The following is a 20,464-nucleotide window of genomic DNA, read 5'->3' as shown; positions in this document are numbered from 1 at the left end:
GTTTTCAGCTCTGTTTCTGGACACAGATGCTCACAAAAGCTTGTTCAGTGTCTTTGTGTAACCTTACCACTGATATGAAAAAACATTACAGATTTATATTGCAACACTGGTCTTTTGCAAAGTAAAATTACATGTTTTTTGTTTTATGTGTAAATGGTCTGATTTGAGGTATTATTTAGAATAACAACACTAATTATCTGTACATGGGCTTTTCTTTATCATTTTTTTATTTTTTCTGTATTCTAATTAACATAATTGTGAAGGTGGCCCTCTTTGCTGTCACACGAAACTGCAAACTGCAACTTGAAATGCATCAACTGTGAAATTATGTTTATTTCAACATGGTGAAATTGCACCATCTACTGATCCAGCAACTAAACTGCATCTCCACACATTACATGTACTCCCAAGTTTAATCTTCAATGGTTTTACTACAAATTTCTATTAAGTATTGTATACTGTGTGTGCTAAACAAGTACTTGAAAAAGTAATTTAATGGTGATGTCAGTGATATGTGAGATAAAGCCCAAACTCAATATCAAAGATGATTTTATTTACATAAATCTCTTTTTAAAACAAAAGGCAAAAAGAACAGCTTTTACCTTTTCAAAAGCTTTCAGAACAATCAGCCTAATAATCAAAGTCCTTCATCGCTGACACATGTCAAAAAGCACAGCTTTCTAATCAAATCAGACCCCTTCTCTTTCTCATTAAACATAATGTATTCCTTGCAGCTTATTTCCTGCGACCAGTAATTACAACAGTAATGAACATGAGTTTGTAGTCAAACCCTTAAGACGTTCAGGCTGTGGAAGTCTAAACAGTAAATACTCAGGAGTTGTGCTTGAAAGCTTTTTAATACAAATTCACAATGAAAGTCTGTGTGTCTGCTAAGGGATGTTATTGACCGAGCTGTACTGTCAGGAAAGATGAAGACGGGACTCCTACTAATTTTTTGAGGCCTCATTTCATGCCAGTAGTTAAAGATTTTGGATCAGTACATCTGTTGTTTCTTATAACAACACAACAAATATCACAGATCGTATGAACTGACAGTGTCTAGATTTACTACAACAAAACCTGTCTGTACTTTTCCAGACTTTGCTGCACCTCCTTCGGGGTTTGTTTTTTTTTCCAAGGCCTGGAAATTTTTCAATGTACTGAAAGTACTCTTCCAGCCCTGCAGCAGGACCCTGAGACTAGAAACACAGTTTGAGCCTTCAGATAGGTGCTATCAACGTGGCCAGACAGCTCCAGTCTGTGCCAGTGATCAGAAACAACAACAAAAAAAAAGTGCATTTACTGAATCACATCTGCTGTTACAAAAATAACCAACAGCTGACAGGTAAAACAATTTATGGTACTTTTTCCTTTTGAAAGAAATTCAAGTACCTACAGTCCCTTGTAGATGAAACAACTGGCACCTTGTCATACGTTATTTTTGTGACATTTACAGAGGAGCATTGAAAAATAATTGTTTAACTCAATACATTTATGCATTTTTTGAGAACACAGCTCTTCAAATGTGGCTTCCGCTATGACTCCATACCAGCACTCTCATCACAAACAATTTCTGGGTCTGAAACATGAATTTAACCAAAGTTAATACTGATTTCTGTGAAGAGAAATGTGGAAGTTTGCATGAAGAAAAAAAAAAAAACTATTTGAAAACAAATGTTTCTCTTATATCCTAAGGGAGAAAGTGTGCACATGTGTGTTTTATTATATGTACAATAACGTACACAAATGTAAGCAAGGTCACACAAGGGACCAGTAGTAAGTAATGATAGAGGTATATCAGTGATTACAGTAGCAAGTCACTTCTTTTTAAATCAGACACACCTCTGTTTTTCTCTGGTTGCTGCAGAGTTGATAAAAAAAAAAAAAAAAAAACTGCTTCACTCCCCTGCCTTCATTTTCTCTTAACGAGTTAATTAAAGACAAAAATGTTGAACAAGTATATGACAAACCTGAGCTGTGACTGATCTGAAGGTCAGAGTCTGCAGCACTAAGGCTGGTTTAGAAAGATTAAAGACAAAAGAGCAAGTGAGGCCAGAATTTGTGAGTGCAATCGATGTTTAGAGCGAAACTAAAGCCATATTCAGATGTGGCAGTAACATCTGTCTTCTGTGATCCGATCACAAGCGGACAGCTCTAAGGAAATGAGTACACACCTGGCTTTAAGATGAGCCTCCACACACGTCTCAAATGAGCACCTGTGATTGGATCTCACTTCCCCGCTTTATATACAAATAAACAGGTATTGCGTTGTTGTTTTTAGCCAATCCAAGAGACGGGTCCGTTGTCTCTCTGTGTTTGTGTGTGTGTGTGTGTGTGTGTGTGAGAGAGAGAGAGACGGAGAGAGATAGTGGGTGAGAGAGAGAGAGAGAGATCCTTTGGCATCAAAGTATCCATATGTTTTGGCAACATGTTTACTGTTGTTTTTGCCGATAAAGCTATTTGAATTTGATAAATTTGGTAATTGCTCTGCTCACAGCTCTACACTGGAACAATTTTTTATCCATTTGAAATAGTATAATATTGTGGGTTCATTATGAAACTGTGTTGGGACTAATTACACTGTGGCAGAGGACATCAGTCTGCGGTCCTTCAATTTGTGATCAGATCTCAAATGCGTCCTCTAATGCATCTTGGGTGCGTTCACACCTGTACTTAGAGCTTTCCATGTGTGATCGGATCACCTGAGACGGATGTTAATACCAGGTCTGAACAGAACATAAAAAAATAACCTTGCTGAAGCTTAAAGTGCAGTACATTACAGTAGTTTGGACACATTCAAGTGAATGGGAAAGTTTCCAAACTTTTGACTGGTACTGTATATTCTCAGATTTGTAAGAATCTGCCAAAACAGCTGGAGGAAGTAGTGACAGAAGGTTTCAACCCAAAAATACATTTTCTTTTCTCTCAAATTGTGTCTCAAATTCTGACTTGCAGATCAATTTAAGCTTGAATTTGTTTTGTCGCTCCACACGTTTGTCGTTAACAAACTAACAAACTGCAGCGTTTCTCCTATTATAAACACCACAAAGGAAAAGAACTGCATCTTTAAGACATCGTCTAAGCACATTACACGTCGGCAGGCACACACACACACAATTACACATTTCCTTACACACACACACAAATATACATTAGGGCTGCACAAGTGACAGAATCTAAACAAAGTCGTGATTTGACTTAGGTGTAGCTTCTCGTCTTTCTTCAAAAGTTTGCTCAACAAGGCAGAGTTGTGCTCCAAGCTGCAGAAAATCTGATATTTCCACTTCCTGATGTGTATCAGGTTTGAGGCGTTTGAGAAATGAATTCTGTACAGACAGCTGTGTCCACATGGCGAGATTTGTTGCAGGATCTCAAAAAAAAATAAAAAATAAAATAAAAAAGACAGAATGACTTTTTGGTCTACGTCATGCAGCCCCAATAGACAAACAGACAGACACACATTCAGTCGACACACAGAATGAGAGCAGCAGTTACTCTTTCCACGAGCCCTTATAGAGTAAAACCCAAATTCAGAATCAAACGAAAAGAAACTAACAAGAAAAAAGAGAATGACATCCCTGACATTTTTCAAGAACAAATTAAGATGCTAAAGTTGTGTTTTATAACTCTCTTTAACTTAAATATAATAAAGATATATGTATTTTTCTCTCGTCAGTCCTCAGTGGAGTCAGTGTCATCATTGATATAGTCTTCTTCTATTGGCGTGCTGCCATTTTGAGTCCCCCACTCGTCCTCATCATACTCTATGCTGTCGTTGTCCTCCAGGAGCTCGTTGTTGAGCTCCCCTGGTCCTCCTGCTGCCTGTGCGCCGGCTGCCGCTCCATCAGCTGGCAGCTCAGCAGGCGGCTGTCCATGCTGGTTTTCCCCCGGCGCTGGCGGGGCTGCTGCAGCGGCGTCCTGCGGCGCTGCGTAGCCCCCGTTGTTGTTTGAGAAGGCGGCTCTGTCCCGGCTCTCCTCCTCGACGTAAACTCTCTGGTGGCACATGGGGCACGTGTCCTGGATGTAGAGCCACTTCCTCAGGCACAGCGCGTGGAAATAGTGGTGGCAGGGCGTGATGCGGGCCGAGGTGGCAAACTCCTGGTAGCAGATGGCGCACACGTCCTCGATGTCCCTCAGCTGGTCCCCGCGCATCTCCGGCAGGGAGTTGATCTTCTTGACAGCTGTGCGGCGGTTGATGAAGGTCTTCCAGCCGTTCTTGGCCTGCAGGTAGATGTTGAAGTAGGCGTGCAGGCACATCATGCAGGCGCGGATCTTGCTGCCCGACTCAAACATCATGGTGTACGCCCCGTTTCCGAACATTATGACGCCGAATAGGAACTCGATGATGTTGCCTGTGGAGCGCACGTAGTAGACGTAGTCATCCAGCTTCTCCCACAGGACGTTGGAGAAACCATCGGCCATGAAGAGGCCGTAGACCGTCAGCGACACGACCACCTGGAGGGAGGGAGGGAGGGAAACGAGTTAGATATAATGTGAGCTGTAGAAAAGGACAGCACCAACCAGAGACCTCTGAGAGACCATCAGGAGCACTATTAATGAGATAAAGTGAGTGGATGCACATCACTCATCAAGACAGCTGTGCTCACATTGGTGGGATCATTACACATACTCTCCTACTGCCACTGGCAAAGCAGAAATTCCCCAACTATGAGTGCTGAATCAAATTTTCATGTAACAATCATTGTTGGCAGAAATAAAGTTAAATAGTATTATCTCCATATTTATCAAACTTTCCTGAAAAACTACTATTAAAATTAAAATAAAGTTGCTTCACACCATGATTGCAAAAGTCTGAGGTGGTCGTGTCCTTACTGCAGTGACATTAAAAGAAAAATCTTTAATACTACAAAATATATAACTGTTCTGACTTTGGTTGTTAATTTGTTTGGTAGTTCTTCCTTTTGTCAAATAACCCACAGAACAAATACATTTTACTTTAAAAAATTGTTTCTGGTCTTACAATGTTATTACAGTTTGTCTCCACCTACACATATAATACACAAGTGATCCATCACAGTGTCTGACCTATTCCAACCCCTTCAAAGAAATTCTGTTCAGCAGTTGACAGGTTGAAAAGCAGGAAGTAGGTGGGTGGACCAGAAGTACCAGAGTGTGGTGTTTTCAATCGATCAAATTTAACTGTAAATTCTCCGTCCTCACCTTGAGGCAGAGCTCCACACAGAAGGCAGTGACGGCAAAGAGCCAGGTGTTGAGGGCGTAGTGGTGCCAGAGGGCGTAGCTGAGCGCCACGGGCAGCACAAAGAGCGCCAGCGACACCAGCAGGACGGGGAAATGGCGGCGAAAGGAGGAAACGTGGGAGGCGCTGAGGGACATCAGGACGGGGTCGGTCATGCCGTGGATGAAGTGGAGGATGGCCGTCAGCAGAAGGCACATGTTCCGGCTCAGACGGACCTTCGGATTGAACGTGGGAGAGGTTCTCAGTTATCGACACGTTTATGTAGGTTTATTACAACAAAATTGTAAAAAGCAATATTGGAAATGTTCTTTCGTGCATGAACCCTGCAGTGACATACCAGCCGTTCCTCTGGGTCCAGGCTGCTGAGGCCGGTCTGCAGAGCCAGGATGAAGAACAGAACAGGAGCCACGAAGCCTAAACGCTTGTCCTCCTCCTCCGTCGAACCTGAAGAGAGCAAACAAGACAAAACATTGGACTTGGGGCACATTTTTCCAGCCACTGTGTGCGGCAGATAGCTGAAGTTTGTACACATGCAACACACACACGCACACTCAATCATACCTATGAAGGCCAGGATGCTGAGGCCGAGGTAGTGCGCAACGGAGGAGATGACAGCGCTCATCCCCAGCACAGTTAGTGTGGAGTCGCAGCCAGAGATGATCAGGTTACTCGTCAAATCCCAGAACACATCCCAGCTCAGCAGGTAACCCTGGAAACAGCAAAGACACACAGCGACGCATGTCAGCGTTATTTACTACTACCGTTGTCACAAAAACCCAAGTAGTGACACTGGAAATGATGTGATACTGTGTGGGACTGGAGTTTTTAATTCCAAAATGGACGTCTGCAAGAAATGAGCGATCCAAATTGCTTGTTGATTTGTAGTTAAAAAAGAAAAAGAAAAGAATATGGGTGAAAGAATGGCTCATTGGCTGTAGCTTGACGCCGCACTCGCCGCCATTCACGACACTTTTACTTTTATTTGATTCGGACTCCCCAACAAGTCCAGATGTTTGAGCAAACACTGATTTGCCTCTGGTGGTGATCTCTGGCTTTTCCCGGCAATCTCCAAAATCTGTCAGCGACTGGAAAAATCAGGGCTAAAATCGTGTAGCGTGAACTTAACATAACGTGATCTGGATCCAGTAAGCATAAAAATCAACAATTAACCTAAGTTATTTCAAACTAGACAGTTGGTTATTGTGGAACGAAATTGCAATCGCAGTATCATTCCACATTGAAATAATATCTATAACTAATGTTTTCATTACAAGTAAACAAGAAAAAATACTCAAGAAGTTTGATAATGAATGTGTGACTTTTTAATGAACTGAATTCAGTGTTTTTTTCTGGCTTTTCAAGACATGCAGATACCCTGATAAAGATGGTAATGAACCTACCTGTGAGTCAGAGCTCCCATCTGTAGTACCTCCTGTGGCATCCCCGCTTTCCCTCCTCACCGCCCGCACCACATAGACAAGGATCAGCGCCTGGGCGGTGACCCGGGTCAGCCAGAACACCCGCAACACATCAGGGAACCTGATCCTCTTCCACGTGTCCTCTAGCAGCAGCTGAAGCCCGTAGATCCTGTACATGTGCCGTACGAGCAGGTAGACGTACCGGCACGAATAGTAGAACCATTTGAGCCTCATGGCCAGGCACACAGCCGTGTTGAGAGCCAGCGCCAGGCCTGAGAACATGGCCACCAGCTGCCTGACGTCTGCGGGGAGCTCGATCATCAACCCCCACAGAGGGATCATGATGTCCAGCACCACCAGTGCGGCAAACACAGACTGGAGGTTGAGAAGGAACACGTAGCCCACACCAAACACAAGCTGCACCGCGGCCATGCCCAGCCACAGCGTTGGCCCGTTTCTGGGCAGTAACCTGAACCCCAGCGCTGCTTTGTAGTAGGCGCTGTAGAAGTCTATGTGAGAGGTGGCGTAGTAGTTGATGAGGACAGCCGCCATGCCGAGGAGAACGGCAAAGAAGAGAGTGTAGAACTTGAACAAGGCTTTCTGGGAGAGCAGTAGCACGACGCTGGAGATGAGGACACCTGAGACACAAAAGACACAGTTAGAAAAACTAATACACCGATGGAGCTGCCTAGAAAATGAACAGAAGACGATTGCTGACTGTAAAATGTGGCTCTTTCTTATTCTTGCATCCCAGCTGAAGTCAGCATTAGTCATGTTTTTATTTTAGTTATAGTTTTTTTTTTTTAATAGTTTTACATGCAACGTCAAAAGTTTTTTAAGGTAGGATTAAAGATTAAAGTTTAAGTTTTAAATGTGTTTTCTTATAAGTTATATCTTATAAATACATTCTTTATTCATGTACTTCAAGGCCTATAGACAAAATATCTAAACATGTAAACAGGGCCTTAGTGTATGTGCATATCTAAACAGGAAAACAGCATCTTGCTGAATGACTTGTTTCACATCTTAATCTTGAAAATAGCAAGAACTGTTGACGATGCCTGACGAGTCCATTAAAAGCAGAAAACAAAAGCTGACATGTAACAAACTGAAGAGGAGAAATGAAAGATTACAGGTGTTAAGACTGATGTGATTTAGTTAGTACACTGGAGTGGACTGTCTCACTGTCACCTGACTCCTTCCATATCCAGGCTGGTACATTGTCACCTTGACCTTAGGTCCTTTACAATGCTAACTCCTGACTGAGCTGTGGTCAAGGACAATGTAAACACTGGATCAGATTGTTAAGAGTTCACTCAATGTTGTTGTTAAAGGGGTCATTTGAGTTTCTATATTACTTTTGAGCACTTGACCAAGTCTTGTTTTCAGTTTAACTCGAAATAAACATGGCATTACGCTGGATTTATGTGCTGGTACTAGACATGAAGAGAAGTGGGGTGAAGAAACCTGAGACTCGACTGTTTGCTGGCTGGCCCACTTTAAACGCACCTTATTTGGCCCCTTGCCTCTCCAAACTCTTGGCCAACAGCAAGAGGCCTTTCAAAGAGCCTGAGCCGTTCAAAGGTCTACAAACTGTACAAGTGGAGAGTTATGTAACCTGCTTGTTTATCTGTTTCCAGTGTTTTCTGCAAATGACCCAACACTCCACGGAGGAAGTTTTGTGAGGAGAATAAAAACTAAAATGTAAATGCAAATAAAAAATGTAAACTAGTTTAAAAGCACTAAAAAGCCTGAGCTATGCCTGTCAACTGCCAAAGAAACATGTCATATCATATGTCATGTGATTACAATAATAAAATTGCTATTACAAATACGGTGTTTTATGAATTATGAATTATTGTTTGTAAAAGAAAACCGAAACTGCATCAGGCTGCAATAAATGCAAACTAGACTTATGCATTTGAATTTGATGTCAATACCTGAGCAAATGTTGACTGAAATAAAAATGAAACCCCTACATTTTATATGGACTAAGCAACATTTGTCACAAAGTTAAAGTATAATGGCTTAAAATCCTAACGTTTAAATGAATGGGGAGTAAAACCTCATCAGAATGTGTGTATTGTGATTCATGAAAATTACAATATCTTTTGGAAATTGTAAGATGTTTTAACAATGGTAACAAAAAAACCCAACGGTACTCAATAAAATAAACATAAGTTTTACTTTTTCCCGTAAGATCATGAATACTCAACTAATATCAGATAGGGACATCAAAATGATGGCGTGGTTATTAGAAGTTAAATGATTGGTTGATTAATCAATTAGTTCGACAGAATATTAATCCACAAATTTAGATAATCTTTTAATCATCCTGTGGTTCTAGCTTTGCAATGTGAACATTTGCTGATTTTTTAAGTCTTCTATGAAAATTAATTGAATATATTTGAATTTTCAACTGATGTCCAGACAAAAAAAGGAGATTTAAATAAGTCAGTTTTGGCATTTGGAAATTGCTATTGACCAAACAATTAATCGAGAATGAAATTAAGAAATCGTTAGCTACAGGTTTAAACTGCAATATCAATTTGTTCTAAGGCCGCAACTAACAATTATTTCCAATATGGATTAATCGTTCTGCATATGAAACTTCGAAAATCCCAAATATTCCGTTTGTATTGATAGAAGACAAGGAAAAGCAGCACAACTTCTCTTCTGAGAGGCTGACACCTTCAAATATATTATTTTTGTTCACTACTTTTACTCGAAAAATGGCACTCAATCAATTCCCAAAATTAATTATTCTTTATCTAATTGATTAATCAACTAATAACTTCAGCTCTATTTTATCATATCTCCTATATCTACACCCAGTGCTCTCCGGAGATCAGACTGCAGTTTAGAAATTATAGCAGCTTTCAGCTCAAAGTAACAGAGGACACAGAAGCATATTTTGACAGGCAGACTGACAGACTACCTAAATGTCCCCCACAGTTCCTCTGAGGACACCTCTGGATTACAGAGGGGACACAGACACCACCACAACATCTGTGACCAAATACCTGACGTTAGCGGTTAGCTAGGTTTTTAGCAAGTCCTGACTGAATCAGATTTGAGGCAAACTGGTCAGCTACGGTGTCAGGTCTGACTTGTATTGATGTTACTGCCGGGAGCTAAATCGGCTTTAGTCGGTCTGACAGGTGACAGAGCTCCACACGGCTGACCCAGCGTCAGCTAGCTAGCTGCCAGCTGTTGTTGACACGATTTAGAGGCTCCTGTACTGGACTCTGAAACTTAAAATGCTTACCCATGACTCTGACCAACACCTTGCCCATGGCCCCGGCCCATCCCGAACCAGGGTCATAGTAAGAGTTAAAAATGGCGTCGATAATAAAGATACAGGGAACTCGCAGAGCCACATCCAGCACCGCTAAGGCCTGCTGGCCTATCCGGGCTTGAGTGGACGCCATGCGGCTTCAGTCGGGGCGACTACAGTCCTGGGCAGCCCCGGCTACCCATGTAACATCAAAATAAGTTCTGGTCCTCCTGCAGCCGCCTCTCGTCTTCGGTTTCGCTTTCCTTGACGTTTATCTTACGACTGGGGAGCTGCAGCCATCCGCCATGTCCACCGAGCTCAACCTCCTGTTGCTTCTTCTTCTTCTGTTTAACGACGGGCTTCTCCCACGAAGGGAGTTATCGCCACCAACCGTTTCACTTGCGGGTTCTCCTCAGACCCTCCGCAGTCTGGTATCAGAAAATATCAAGGTATCGGAGAACTGGCCATTTGCAGTTACTTCCGTTGCTTTGGGAAGAACGTAGAAGTTGCTAGGTTCTTCCGACGTAACGTGACGTAATTTCCAGCGTCAGAGGGTGTGGCTGCTGACGTTGCATGTTTCACCCCCCAAAAAATAGTATCTACACACATTGTAAGTAAGTATAAATGTTTTGTTTTCTTCAGTCTTTAATGTTCTTGTGTTTTGTAGTTTCCATCCAGTGGTGGAAAGAAAAAAAACAAACTTCCGTTTACTCAAGTACTGAACATCATTTATCTATTTCTAATTTTATTTATTTACGTTATCCACTTTATATTTCTACTCCACCAAATTTCAGAGATTAATATTGTATTTTTTAGATAGATTTAATACCTTTAATTACAAGTTACTTTGCCAATTATGATTGGTAATAAAAATCTAATCAGCAAAAAAATTATGATAGATAACATTATTATTATTAATATTATTGTTATTATGGATAAAGATAAGACTTTATTGATGCTTTGGTGAGATTCCCAAGCTTCCCAGCAGTAAATATAGTAAAAAGTAAAAACCTTATAACATATGTACATATTAATGCATTAATATTTATAATTCAGTGATAAAACATACATTATTCTGTAAAGGACCATTCTGTATATTGAGTACCTTTTGTACTTTAAGTATATTTTGATACCTTTGTACATTGTACAAACAGACATAAATGTAATGTATTACATCTCTAATACCACATACAAGCTGATTTACATTCCACTATTCTGTGTACAGTCCAATGGTAAGAAGCCCACACTGAATTTGTAGGAAATGTAAATGGTAATTTTGTATTTCACCAGGATCACTAATAATACTGTACTTATTAAGTTATACAGTGGAGTCCAAAAATCGTGTGGACCAAGACTTTTGGACCAAACTGTACTTTGACACTTTTATGCATAATAATATTCACATAAATTTCCTTATGGTGAAGATCAATGGAAATGTGTTTAAAATGGAGCCACAAAAGCCCAACTGAGTTCAAATGGCAAAAAATAAATAAAATACGAAAACATACAAAAAAATTAATTTGTTTGAGAACAAATCCTCATATTTTCTACTGACATCAAAACAGTAATCAATTTATTTTGTGATGACTGAATTATCCATTAATCGACAAATCGTATTCCATGAAAAATTTAATTCTTTATTTTAGAAGAAGACAAAAGACAAATAATTTATGATGTTATTTGACTTTCAAAATAGGCAAGGGGAGAGTTTTAACCCTGGACCAATCATTCACACACACATTCATCTAGGAGACTTAATCGGGTTGAAAAACAAAATAATGCCTTATTAGTCGGCCTCATGAAGATTTAATCTGTCATCAACTCAAGCTGAAGAAGACTTTGATGGTGTTGTTGTAGATTGTGTTAGCCAGCTCCAGTGGGTCTTCTTCCCTTGCTGCCGCCATCACCTCCAGAACTTGTCTGGAAGAGACAAATAGTGAAATGTGTCACAGTTCATTCATCCATTTTACTAACTCTCTTGTCATTTTAGACCATAGACTGTAAATAAAGATGGACGTAGCATCTGTGACGACACACACAGTTTTCTAAAGTTGTCTGAGGCTCAGAGTGAGCAGCCTTGCTGATTTGTTTTTGCCTGCCTGTGTTCGACCACCTGCCCCACGCCCTGACTTCTCCTGTTGCTTGTCCCTGTCTGCTTCTGTCTGCTGAGCCTGAATAAAGGTGAACTGTTTTAAACTTTTATCTGTCTCTGAGCTGTACATTTTAGTGCCTGGTGGGTTTAACAATATGGATGAATTTACCCAAAGAGCTCAACAAAGCTTCCACTTCACCCCAACATTACTCACATGATGTGACAGGGCTCATTCCGGTCTTTTAGACAGTGCCCCACCTCCCACTTCTTCTTTGTGGGAAATGTAGTTTTAATGTATTTGGAGCCTGCATGAGTGTTCTTCACACCACACCACGGAGCATCTGGGGTGGAACAGGCAGGTATGAAATCATAAATAAATTACATATAACAGTGTAATAACCACATTAACAACAGCAACATCACACACAAAACATCTTGAAGTTTTTTATTTGATGTATTTTATCTATTGTAATGTTTCTCTACTGTGACACAGTTTCAGTGATGTGGTGAAAGCTTCAAATCTGATGTCGTAAAACAGTAACTCCAGATTTATTTCACTGGAACATCAGGAACATTTTATGAGGTTAAACATTTTCTCTTAATTCAATAGTAATAATACTGTGTTAAATAAAGTGGACCTCACCTGTTTCTATCATGAGCCTCTCAGTGGGAACAGACTTCATCGCTTCAATATTGGCCTCTGTTTTCAAAGAACTGAAAAACAGAAATAAAAATAATCACAGTTTAAGTTGCACTCTATAATGTGAAGAGATTGTGGGAAAAATTTGACCTGAGGTGTGTATTAGGGTGTGTATACAGTATATGTTCTGCATTGATTCACAAGCTTCAAGCCAATCATCAGCTCAGATCTGGATCTAAGGTCAGATGTGGTTCAGGTCAGGCCAAGTCTTCAGGTTCAGGGGGGAAAAAAAACATTCAAAATCCTCTCACCATCCATTTATTCCAATATATAGGTCGAGGTCAATGAGGGCAGCAGCGTCTTCTGCGGTCCCATCAAATGAGTGCACCTGAAAGAAAAAATGATTTGATTTTCCATCTGCATCTATAGTTCATTTATTTATGTGCTGACTCTATAGATGGCAATGCACAGTAAGAAATGGAGCAGTTACACGGAGATTAAAAAAGAAATGTAAAGTCACTGCAGGGACGGCTTCAATAAGATCTTGGAAAACCAAAATCTTGGGTTCGAAATCTTTGAATGTAACTATAGTTTCAGTGTGACTCCCTGTCAGTACAACATGATAAAGTGTACACTTTCTACCAAACTGTGACCTCTGAAGAACAGTATACAGATGTCCTCACCACTCCTCCAACACATCGGTCTCGATTTCTCTTCATGATGTCTGTCAGAACAGAGACAAAGAAGTAGTAGAACGCTTTGTTTAAAAAAAAAAAAAAAAAAAAAAAACCCCGTCTCAGGTGAACCAGACCAGGCGTTTGGTGCACAAACCTACCGATGAACTCCTGATGGGAGTTTCTGCAGTGGAGGAACATGGGCAGCTTGGTCTCCTCTGCCAGGTCAAACTGCTTCTCAAAGTATCTGCGACAAACGAAGAGGAAACAGGCTGAAATGTTATGGTTGGCGTATCTATGGTTGCCGTTGTGGAATATGGTCAGAGAGGCAATTCTGGAATACTCTAATCATTGCCTACTAGTGTTTAAAGGTCCCATATAGCATAAAGGGAGATTTCCATGTGTTGTTTGATTATAAAGCAGGTCTAGGTTCTATATTAATACTGTGGAAGTATCAAAGCGCTCAGTCCACAGAGAAATGCACACAGCCTGCATCCAGAAACTAGAGCCTTAAAACCAGCCGTCAGGACTTCTGAAACTTAGTGATGTCACAACACTCTTAGCCATGCCCCAAGCCCCACACACTTGGACCCACCATCCAACCATGAAGGATTTGGTTTCTCTCAGTGTTTACCAGAAATCTGCTATATTTTTACTAGATCAGTTAGAAAACAGTCACCCAAACAGAGGAGAGGCTCAGAGCCTCCTCTCTTCTGATTGGCTCACTGACCCGTTGTTACTATAGCTGCAGAGAGAAGCCTGAGAGAAGAGATTTAAAACTACATTGAGATGATTTTTGGTTCTTCAAACCACAAATATATCTTCTTATGGGTCAACACTATATGAATAAAAAAACGGAAAAGTGTAAAATATGGGACCCTCAAAGAGTTAGAGGAATAATCAAGTAGTTCATCAACAAAAATTTAATCGACATCAATTCTGACGATAGAGTCATCATTTGTTACAGCTTCTCCAATTTGAGGATTTGATGCTCAGTTGCAGGTTTATTAGAATACCTAGCTAAAACTAATGCAGCCTAATACAATAGTCCTGCAACAAATCCTATAGGTTATAATGGTCAGTATTGGTTTAAACTGCAGGGCTACTGTATTAAGACCGCATTAGTTGTAGCTAGGTACACCTAATAAACTGGAAACTTGAGTGTATGAACTCACTTGAGCTGAGTGTCTTTCGGGCAAAATTCCAACCTGTCAAAATCTGGAACAAGAAGAAAAGACACACAACACGTTACAATATCAACATATCATTAAACAATGGACATACTTAGTGTCATTACTGGATATACGTGTTTATAGACCATAGAGTCATGAACAACCGTGAGTACGGGAAAAACAATGAGCCATTAGAGACTAATTTCTTCAGTTTTTTTCTACATATGCACATTTCTGCACAAATGCACCAGTACACACCCAGTCCACACTCTCCGATGGCCACCACCTTCCCTCTGTGTGCTGCTGCCAGCTCCCTCAGTCCAGACAAGTACTGGGACTCTCCATTCTGCTCAAACTCACTGCAGCGGGTGGGATGGCAGCCGACCGTGCAGTAGAACTCATCTGTGAAAGGAAGGGAGCATGTTCATTAAATCTACAAAAAAGACATTCAGTCGCTTCACTTTGTTTCACAACACATGCGTGTGTCAGCACCTCTGGTCTCAGCTAATTTCAGGGCCTCCTTGCTGTCTTCAAGGTTTCCTCCTGTGATCATAAACTGTAAGAAGCAACAAATATTACATTTCAAAGAGGATTTGAAAGACTTGCATGGCCATGTTAGCAGTTTGGCTTACATACTTTGACACATCGCTTACCTTCTCAACTCCAATTTTGAGAGCTCTGTCAATGATCTGATTGAAGTCGTCTGTTATAAAAACACAGCTGCTCTCAGACAAACTTCACATCAACAGCCAACAAAAGAAAACACCAGTGAAGGAGTAAAACTCACCGTCATGTTTCTGCTTCCCTCTGTAGAGTCCCCTGAACATGGGGTCTGTCAGGTTCACACCGATATCTGCAGAGGGAGAGGTCTGAAACTACTGATACTGCAACATGTCACAAACATCTTCCTGTGATATGCACTGGTCATGTGATGGAACCAACAGCCTGCTGGGATATATTCTCTTGTAGTAACTATGTCATTGATAGAGTGGTATAAAATGATATGACAACACCTTCTATAGCTGGTACAGACACCAGAAATACACCGTCATAGAACAATAGGGGTGTATGATATGGACAAAAGAAACACTGTTGTAATTAACACGGCTTATATTATATTTATCAACATCTTCCCCTAGTATTATAACGCTGCTTATAATCGTTAATCCTTCAAATTCCAGGGAGAAGACTACAGCTTCATGACTTTATATTGGATTCTTCACTTTAATGCAAACACAGGAGCTGCTGCTGACAGTAGCAGCAGCTGTGGTGCTGTATAATCTGGTGAAATGCTAGAAACCAAAAACAAACCACCTGACATCTCCCTGCACAGCTGTAAACCTCTGTGACTGTTCTGTTGTCATTTTCAGCAGGGCTAACTCATTAGCTGCCATGCTAACTATACATGCAAGCTGCTCTGTTTACAACGTAAACCAGCACAAAACGAGCTTCGCATTTCCTGCCTAATTGTTCTGTGTTTTCTAGCCGTAAAACACGAGTGTCTTACCAATGAATTTGTGCTGAGCCATGTCTGTAAGAGCAATGCTTCTAAAAAGAGCCACACATGCAGCTCTGACCAATCCCATAATGCTACAATACCGTAATTACTGTAGCAGATGGAAATCACATTACTGAAATAGCCAGTTTTAACTGCTTTCTCCTCTCATCCAAATATAAATAAATAAGAGAGAAATAGATTTATTTTCCCCGCATCACAAATGTCAAACCGCGAAATTGTTGTGTTTTCCATTATAGAAAATTGGTAAAGTAGCTGATATCAGTAAAATTTTGGCATCAATTGGCATCAATTGGCATAAATTATTTGTCAAAATTGTTGCCAATTAATTTGGAATCGTTAATGAATTGACTGTTTCTCTGATCTAGAGTCCACAATGCACACAGGGGCCAAACAACTACATTTTTGTGATTAAAAATATAAGCGGTAATATCTCTTGTGCATTTTGTATGCATTTTACGGTCGTAACGCCTAAACGCCACAAAGTCCCAGAATCCTCCGCGCTGCCCGGCGAGAAGGTGACAGGGGACGGTGAAAATGGCCTCTGCCTATCTTACCCACCAGCAGAAAGTGCTGCGGCTTTACAAGAAATCACTGAGACATCTCGAGTCATGGTGCATTTTTAGGTAAGAGGAGCTGTCTCCGTTTGAGCTCGATGATGAAAAGCTGTAAAAAAAAAAAAAAGAAATACATAAAAACGTCGTTGCTGTAGCGCTAACAGCTAACAGCTAGGCTAACTGCTAGCCAGGTCACTCATTCCTAAAGTCAGCCTGCTCCACTACAAAATATTTATTTTGCTTTGTTAATCCACGTCTTAACCAATCATGAACATTACCACAACCCCGCCAACTTCATATCAGTTCATTATTAACAATGCTTTTAGTCAAAGCTGTGTTGTTTATGCAGATATTTACCGGGCGCCAGCTAGCGTCTAAATCAGTGAATTATCAAAATATAGCTAAATCTAAACCTTACTCTTAGCACACGGTCTGATGATGTGAATGGATGTACCTGAAAACACAGGCTCTAACAGTCGCACATCATATTATAATATATATTAATATATATCATATATAAACTGTATATTATATGTTACAGTTAAGATTAGGCAGCTGTCGTATATACCCACCAATTCTAACAGTTGTTATGTAAAAGTTTGCTGAAGTTGTGACACTTGATTAACAGGATAATAAAACATTCAGATTTAGTCTCTCAAGTACCAGTTTAAGTCACACTCAAGGAGAGATAACCGCTACTTATAATATCAGAGATTAAATTATGCTAAAATATTAGAAAAAAAGTACAGTTACTTGAAAGAAAACTCAAATTAGACCCTGAACCATTCTGGATTTTAAAGCCAATGTTGTTATTTGAGAGTTAACTACTACTACTATAAACTATATATCATCTGATATCTATATTTTACATGAACACATAACAACATCAACAAACATTTTTAATAAGGAGGATCAGATACGTTTGGCTGTTTAAGAATGTGACCCAGATTGCAAGGGCATTTTAACTTGTCACTAATCTCTGAAGGAAGAACTGTGTAGTTAGAGCATTTGTCAATTAACTTCCTTCCAACTGCAATAAATCAATAGAATATTTTCTGTGAGCACCCAGTACACCTGCACATAGTTCTTTAGGTTCTTGTCATGTAGATTACCTCAGTGTCTTCTGTGTGTTCATGTGATCCCAGACTGACTTCATGATGTTGAGATCAGGTCTCTGTGTGGGCCAGACCACCTGTTGCAGGACTCCTTGCTCTTCTTGTCACTGAAGATAGTTCTGTATGACTCTGGCTGTGTGTTTCAGCTCATTGTCTTGCTGCAGAATGAATCTGGGATCAATCAGCCTCCTTCCTGATGGTGTTGTGTGATGGATAAGAATCTAAAGTGCCTGAAATTTTAGCACAGTACCGCATTTGGCAGTTTCTTGTTCTTATCTGCGGATAATTGTTGTAATTGTTATATCAGCATGTCATGACAACAGACATCCCGTTCCCCCTCAGAACTGTCTGGTGTAACTTCAGAAACATAAGAGTTGCTGTCTTTTTCCGTTTCAATTATAGAGACAAGTACCGGTTCTACGCCTGCATGTTGCGGGCTCGCTTCGATGAGAACAAGACTGAGAAGGACATGGTGAAGGCCACCATGATGCTGAAGGCTGGAGAGGAGGAGTTCTGGACCAACCAGCACCCCCAGCCCTACATCTTCCCTGACTCTCCCGGAGGGACCTCCTACGAGAGATATGAGTGCTACAAGGTGAGGCAGAACTTTGTCTGATGGAGCACATGCTATTTTTTGAATGCAAAATAAATTTCCTCTCTCTTTTACATTGCTGTGAAAAAGTTTATATACCTCTTGAGTTTTTGTACAATGTGACAAAATGAGTTGAATTCATTGGTTTCACACTTTTATGGACATGTCTTTTCAAGGCTAAAATAACTTTGCCTGCTATTTCTTCTTATCCCTCTTTTTTAATTGCAATGATTATTTTTTAATCATATTTTCTATGATACAGACCAGAGACAGGGCTTTGATGTAAAGTTATTACTGCCCTCTGCTGGAAATGAGAAGCGAGTGTATTGTGTTGTATCCACATCCACACTCCAAACTAGAGCTTCTATGTTCAGATGTTAAAATCTTTAGAACAAAAATTGACAACATTATACTAAAGATTTGTGTTTTTTTTTTTGTTTTTTTTTATCTTTTAAATGTCCATAGTTCTTATCAGGTGATGTATTTCAAAGTCAAAAAAATGATGTGAAAATGTTGATAGTCCTACTGTTACATTGCCTGAGCGCTGTGTTCTTCCTGTAGATCCCAGAGTGGGTGCTGGACCACTGGCACCCCTCAGAGAAGGCTATGTACCCGGACTACTTCTCCAAGAGGGAGCAGTGGAAGAAACTGAGGATGCAGAGCTGGGACAAAGAGGTGGGCCAGTCTGCATACAACAACAATATATTACATACCACCAGTACATTTTTACCACTTCTGTGCTAATGATTCTATAAGAAACTATAAAGTGCTGTGGATTAAATACCATTGAAATGCCTGAAACAAATCAATTCATTCAAACTTTGCACCAGCTTTAATTACTGTAAGATATCAGTTGTAACTTTCCTTTAGAAGAATAAATTCACTTTTCATAGTCAGAAAGATATCAGAACATTTCCATCGGTCTAAAAAGGTTTCAGCATAACAGTTTTTAGTAACACTTTCTACCACTTAAATCCACCAGGTGGCCCCAGAGTTTAGCTGTTTGACTGAACTCTGTCAGGCCCCTGTTGTCTCTAGATATTGAAATTAATAAACACATCATGTTGAAGTTAGGATTCACTGCCATTCCACTATTTTAACACCTTAGACCTCTGGATCCCTGTCACTAAAAACACTGAGATTGCTGATGTGTAGTGCATATGATCAGGTATTCAGTATGCCTTATGTACTGTGTAATGCATGGGACTGGTTGAAGTGCCCGTTTGTTACAGAGGAAAAATTTGTCACTCTGGTTTTCCCAAAAAATATTTGCTATTTCATCAGTAAATTATTCAAAACATTGCATCCCACTTTGCTTCCTGTTTGCTTCTGGGCACAGGAGGTAACAGAAGTCTCCCTCAGGATACAACTGCTTATACCAGTTATCATCACAGACCCATATTAACTTTATTTAGAAAACAAGTTTATTTAAAACAGATCTGTTAACCAGGAGTTCATTGAAGCTTTTCAAGCATCATTTAAGGACTTCATTTCTAGCTAAGTTTGACACCACAAAGTTTGTCTTTAAAAGTCTTAATAAGTCAAAGTCAAAAAGTCTTAAAAACTGTAAAATAATGTGCTAAAAAAAGAAAAACAAAATTGAATATAAACTAGTATTGATTTGGGATAAATGTTTTCCCCTCCTGTCTCTTTCCAGATCGCCCAGCTGCAGACTGAGACTCCAGCCGAAGGCCCCAAGTCCGAAGCCCTCCCTCCAGCCCGCAAGGAGGGCGACCTCCCCCCTCTGTGGTGGCAGTTCGTGACCCGCCCCAGGGAGCGCCCCATGTAAACGCCCTCCGCCTCCTGGAGATGGTCACCCCTGGAGTCTGAGGGGAAACTATCCCAACCACACAACAACAGCAGCACGGAGACCGCCTGACCTCCTAATGATTTACCATCTGTGTGTATACGTGTAGTCAGTCGTCTCTGAGGAGACTCACCTGCACAGGTACACCACTGAGAAAACAACCTGCCTGTATTCAAAGTGATTCCTCAGTAGTTTGTTTTAGCAGGTTGGTGACTTTGAAAAAGATCCTGTAGATGCTTCACTTAATACCTTTAACTGTTCCAATAAATGTGTAATTAAAATTATGTGAGCGTGTGTGTGTGTGTTGTTTAGTCATGTATGACTGCAGCTGATTCTGTGAAAACATTACAACTTTATGACTCAACGGAGTTTTACATGAATTTGGT

The 20,464-nt window shown here is 40.4% G+C and overlaps 3 protein-coding genes across 3 annotated transcripts; 1 reads left to right on the top strand and 2 right to left on the bottom strand.

Annotated features, from left to right (window-relative positions):
* Positions 1-532: 532 nt before the first annotated feature.
* Positions 533-10,419, bottom strand: rnf139 (ring finger protein 139). The gene is made up of 6 exons (XM_056399097.1): positions 9,905-10,419; positions 6,619-7,274; positions 5,780-5,927; positions 5,556-5,662; positions 5,182-5,433; positions 533-4,455 (listed from the first exon to the last, which is right to left on the bottom strand). Exons 1-6 carry the CDS (start codon positions 10,065-10,067, stop codon positions 3,673-3,675), a joined length of 2,109 nt encoding a protein of 702 aa, XP_056255072.1. The 5' UTR covers positions 10,068-10,419; the 3' UTR covers positions 533-3,672.
* Positions 10,420-11,536: 1,117 nt separating this feature from the next.
* Positions 11,537-16,077, bottom strand: tatdn1 (TatD DNase domain containing 1). Its single transcript, XM_056398613.1, has 12 exons — positions 15,999-16,077; positions 15,279-15,344; positions 15,145-15,194; positions 14,984-15,047; positions 14,750-14,893; positions 14,495-14,537; positions 13,481-13,566; positions 13,329-13,369; positions 12,957-13,033; positions 12,649-12,719; positions 12,220-12,346; positions 11,537-11,833 (listed from the first exon to the last, which is right to left on the bottom strand). Exons 1-12 carry the CDS (start codon positions 16,075-16,077, stop codon positions 11,731-11,733), a joined length of 951 nt encoding a protein of 316 aa, XP_056254588.1. The 3' UTR covers positions 11,537-11,730.
* Positions 16,078-16,488: 411 nt separating this feature from the next.
* On the top strand, positions 16,489-20,362 carry ndufb9 (NADH:ubiquinone oxidoreductase subunit B9). The gene is made up of 4 exons (XM_056399416.1): positions 16,489-16,633; positions 18,082-18,274; positions 18,833-18,946; positions 19,929-20,362. Exons 1-4 carry the CDS (start codon positions 16,545-16,547, stop codon positions 20,058-20,060), a joined length of 528 nt encoding a protein of 175 aa, XP_056255391.1. The 5' UTR covers positions 16,489-16,544; the 3' UTR covers positions 20,061-20,362.
* The last annotated feature ends 102 nt before the right edge of the window (positions 20,363-20,464 follow it).

The sequence above is a fragment of the Seriola aureovittata genome, chromosome 16, assembly GCF_021018895.1.
Source record: "Seriola aureovittata isolate HTS-2021-v1 ecotype China chromosome 16, ASM2101889v1, whole genome shotgun sequence".
In the NCBI taxonomy this organism is placed as follows: domain Eukaryota; kingdom Metazoa; phylum Chordata; class Actinopteri; order Carangiformes; family Carangidae; genus Seriola; species Seriola aureovittata.
This window is presented reverse-complemented; position numbering and strand designations above follow the sequence as displayed.